The following is a 4276-nucleotide window of genomic DNA, read 5'->3' as shown; positions in this document are numbered from 1 at the left end:
ATGAAAGATTTTTCTGGAATTTTCCATAGTGGATTTTTCGGGAATTTTTCATGGGAGATTTTTCTGGGATGTTAAATGGAAGATTTTTCTGGAATTTTCCATAATGGATTTTTCGGGAATTTTCCATGGGAGATTTTTCTGGGATGTTAAATGGAAGATTTTTCTGGAATTTTCCATAGGAGATCTTTGTGAAATTTTCTATAAGGGATTTTTCTGGAATTTTCCATGGAAGATTATTCTGGAATTTTCCGTGAGGGATTTTTGTGAAATTTTGCATGGAAAATTTTTGTGAAATTTCCATGAGGGATTTTTCTGGAATTTTCCATAGGGGATTTTTCTGGAATTTTCCATAGGGGATTTTTCTGGAATTTTCCATGGAGGGTTTTTCTGGAATTTCCCATTTTCTATTTTTATTTACCATAAAGGTTTGATATTAAGATTTCGGAAATTACTGAATAGAAAAGAAACGACAATTTTATTCTTTTCTTTTTAATTGTCTTGATTTAATAAATCTAAAAATTCATCATATCCCATCTTTTCATTTTTAACAATATTTTTTAAAATGTTTTTTAAATTTTCATCTGGTTATTTCATAACTATTTAATATTTTTTTTTTTATAATTTTAGCTAAATAACACATTATATACTGAACGGTCACCATTTCAACAACAATCACAAACTATGCCATTCTCATCTTATCATAGTAATCATCAACAATCACGAACTACGCCATTTTCATCTTATCATAGTAATCAGCAACAATCACAAACTACGTCATTTCCATCTTATCACAGTAATCAACAACAATATTCGTTTTCTCAATATCAAAGGTAAAACTTTATATTATTGGGTTATGTATTTTTAAATCTTTTAATGCATGCATTCTTATATTTGCAAACTTATAAAAATTATCAAAATTTATATAATTATTATTAACTATCCAATCGATCAATTAACCAACCAATGGATGAAATCAACTATTCATTTTTAATTGCTGAAATTAAAAATTTCATTTCAAAAGTAATATACTGCGAACAGTTTGGAAAATATAACATCAAATTGATATCATTCATACAACATTTTTATATTATAAACTTAAATTTTACAAGTTAAACGGAAGTGAAAAAGAACCATTAAGCAATTTTTATGCTTCTGTTACGTTCACAATAATTACAGGCAGTTAATTTGGTACATAAAGCAGAGAAGTATGATTGGAAAATTTTGTTTTCATGAAATAGTCATTTTAGCTAACATTTGAAATACATTTAATAATGAATAGATCAATTCTATATTTGTTAATTCTATCTTTTTCTTTACACGATACCAATTTTACGTGAAAAACATAATTTTTACGTGAAAATTAAATTTTTGCGTGAAAATTATCATTTTTGCATAGACATCTAATAATTTTACTAATTTCCGGATAAATATGAATATATGCATATGTATATGTAATATATGCGTATGCATACTAAATGTTTTAATTTTTATTTCTAGTTTGCATCGATATTTGAAATTTATCCATCAAAATGAAAACTTTTAGAGGACGATAAATAAACAAAAATTCATGATAGCTAAGATTAACATATAAATAAAATTTATTTATCATTCATAAAATGTGTTCAGTGAATTTGTTTGATTGTTTTGTTTCAAGCAGCAATGAAACAATACCTAATGAAATACCGTATATCACGAATCCGAAATCGTATATTCGAGCATACGCAACACAAACACCAGCTTATACAGTAATGGATGTGCCAGGAGACGCCTATCAGGGTGTTAACAATAATTATCATAACACAGGACGACATGTACCATACAGTAATATCAATAAATCTTACCAATTTGTTAAAGACCTGCGAGATCAAAGTACTTTTATGAGGCTTTTTCTCTCGGCTTTGGCATATATTTCAATTACTTTAAGTGATTAGTTTAAAATAATAAAAATATCAAATGAATAAAATAAAATAATTTGTTAATAAAATTGTAATTTTTTGTTCAATTTTGCATTACAGTTATAATATATTCACATTTATTATTCTTATCCTTTTGAGTTTCTAAAAATTTAGTATTCTTATTAAAAAAATACAATTTTAACAAATCAATTTTACGATAATAATTTTTATATATCTTACAGTTAGCATTTCAATTAATTACTTAATTGAAATAGTTTATAAAATAGATCAAGCAAGTTTCATGCGAGTGGAATAAAGTTGGCGTTTGACTTCCGATGATTATGATTAAAAAGTTGTTACGATGTTGCAAAAAAAAAAGAAAAAAAGCTAATTATTTTAGAAGGACGGGTTTTGACATTGCACTGCTTCTAATGTTGCACAACAAATTATAGGTTTAACGAAAACGCAACGTATCGCAAATCAATTCCAGCAATCGCAACTTCGCGATCTACCAGCACCACAAAGCATGGGAAGTATCTATGAAGTAAATTTTAAACTTGTTCTTTCTTTCGAATTTTTCCTTGCTTATAATCAATTTGTAAATTATAACAATTATGATAATAATTATTATAATTATCAATTATAATAATCAACTTATAATCAATTTGTCATTGTTCAAGAAAAAAATGAAACTAAAAACATGAAAATAAAAAAAAAATCAAACATTCCTGTATTAGTTTGGATACTCCCTCATTTCTTCTCCCTTTAATTTTATCAATTTTCAGCAAAAGGAACGTCTTGGTCGTGATCAGATTGATTTACTGATTCGTGACATGGAATGGAAGCTAAGAACCGGTGCAGAAGGTAAGTAATTTGTTGATATTCGTTTTGTCTTTTTCTTCTAATTTTCCTATAAGATTTAAAAATTTTTACATTTAAAGGGGATTTTATTTTGAATAATTGATAAAACAAGTAGTGGGAAATAAATTTAACAATATGATTCAACATATATCGTAATTCTTTCTCAGTCAACTGGTATACATATATACATATAGTTGTGCATGCCATGCAGTTGCGTCTATACATATATATATATATATATATTTGTATGTGTGTGTGTGTGCGTATGTGTATGTGCGTCGAGAGCATGGCATATAGATTAAACAATTTTTATTCAGTCAATATGAAAAACGGTTTAAAAAAGAAAAAAAAAGCTTACAGAGTATTGAAGTTTATATTGTATGAAACAAACGAATGCATTAATAATTAATTAGTGATTATGAACAATGATAAGATGAGGAAGAATGAGAATAAAAGTATTTAAACATTTACTTCTGCAGTATCGTCTGTTTAAAACTTATGTTCAAAACTATTTCCGAGCATATTTTTGCGATGTTACCAGCCTTTCTGAAGAACTTTTACGTGATCTTTTTACGAAGACTTTTACATGATCTTTTTTACGCAACTTTTTTACACAGATCATAAATTCTAAAAATTCATTCATAGATTACGTTTACAGTTAAACTGATTACGTTTGCATTGAATTAATCCATTATAGGTTACGCTTACATTGAATCTATAGATTACGTTTATGGCCATTTGAATTACACTTAGCTATTGGTGGCTAGCAAGCTGAAATGATATAACTAAACAATATATAACTCTTTTTCGCTCATCTTTTTATAATTTTGAAATATTTATGAAATTTGAAACAGATTTTTGGTTGTTTCTTTATGCTAGCAATTGTTGTCAAAGAAAAAAAAAAATTTCCCATTATCTGAGAAAATCTACAAAGATCTTAATTCATTTAAGATCTCTAAGTGAATTATTAAATAATTTTTTTTCCCTTCTTTTTTTCCCAAATCAAATTTTTATTGGAATAAAATCTTCATTTGTCATTTCTCCCAAAATTTTGCTACAAAGCAATGAATGGCCTATTTACATCAAAATTTACCACCAATAATTTCGCCAACTTTCACTCAATAATTATCTTTTTTTAAATATCATAAATTATCGATGAGCAGTATTTATCCAGGTTACACTTATCCATTGCAAATATTCATCTTTTCATGATTTTTAAAGTTTTAAAATTTTTGTAGCAACAAATATATGCGATGATTTTAGACAAGAATTCTAAAAGAAAAACAGTATGTTTACTTAAATACCATACATAAAAATATGAAAAAGTTTTTTTTTTCATTTTTTACTAAGGAATATTTTGAGAATTATTTGGCCCAGAAAAATTTATATATATTTTTTGCTTTTGAAATGTTCAATTTCAAGATAACATTTAGCAACTCAAGGTAATATTTAGCTTATTCTTACTATTATTATTATTGTTATTATTATTATTATTATTATTATTATTATTATTATTATTA

At 26.0% G+C, this 4276-nt stretch overlaps 1 protein-coding gene across 1 annotated transcript in view; it reads left to right on the top strand.

The window, feature by feature from the left end:
* Nucleotides 1-4276, top strand: part of LOAG_18788 (CBR-ZYX-1 protein) — a gene marked incomplete at both ends in the record, with an annotated part of 25593 nt that overhangs the window by 4894 nt on the left and 16423 nt on the right. The window contains 4 exons of the mRNA XM_020451450.1: nucleotides 628-830; nucleotides 1655-1869; nucleotides 2348-2439; nucleotides 2681-2759. Coding sequence (XP_020304764.1) covers nucleotides 628-830; nucleotides 1655-1869; nucleotides 2348-2439; nucleotides 2681-2759 — 589 coding nt within the window. The remainder of the gene's footprint in view (nucleotides 1-627; nucleotides 831-1654; nucleotides 1870-2347; nucleotides 2440-2680; nucleotides 2760-4276) is intronic.

Source organism: Loa loa, assembly GCF_000183805.2.
Source record: "Loa loa unplaced genomic scaffold supercont3.529, whole genome shotgun sequence".
Lineage (NCBI taxonomy): Eukaryota > Metazoa > Nematoda > Chromadorea > Rhabditida > Onchocercidae > Loa > Loa loa.
The sequence above is the reverse complement of the archived record's forward strand: the minus strand, read 5'-3'. Positions and strand labels throughout refer to the sequence as shown.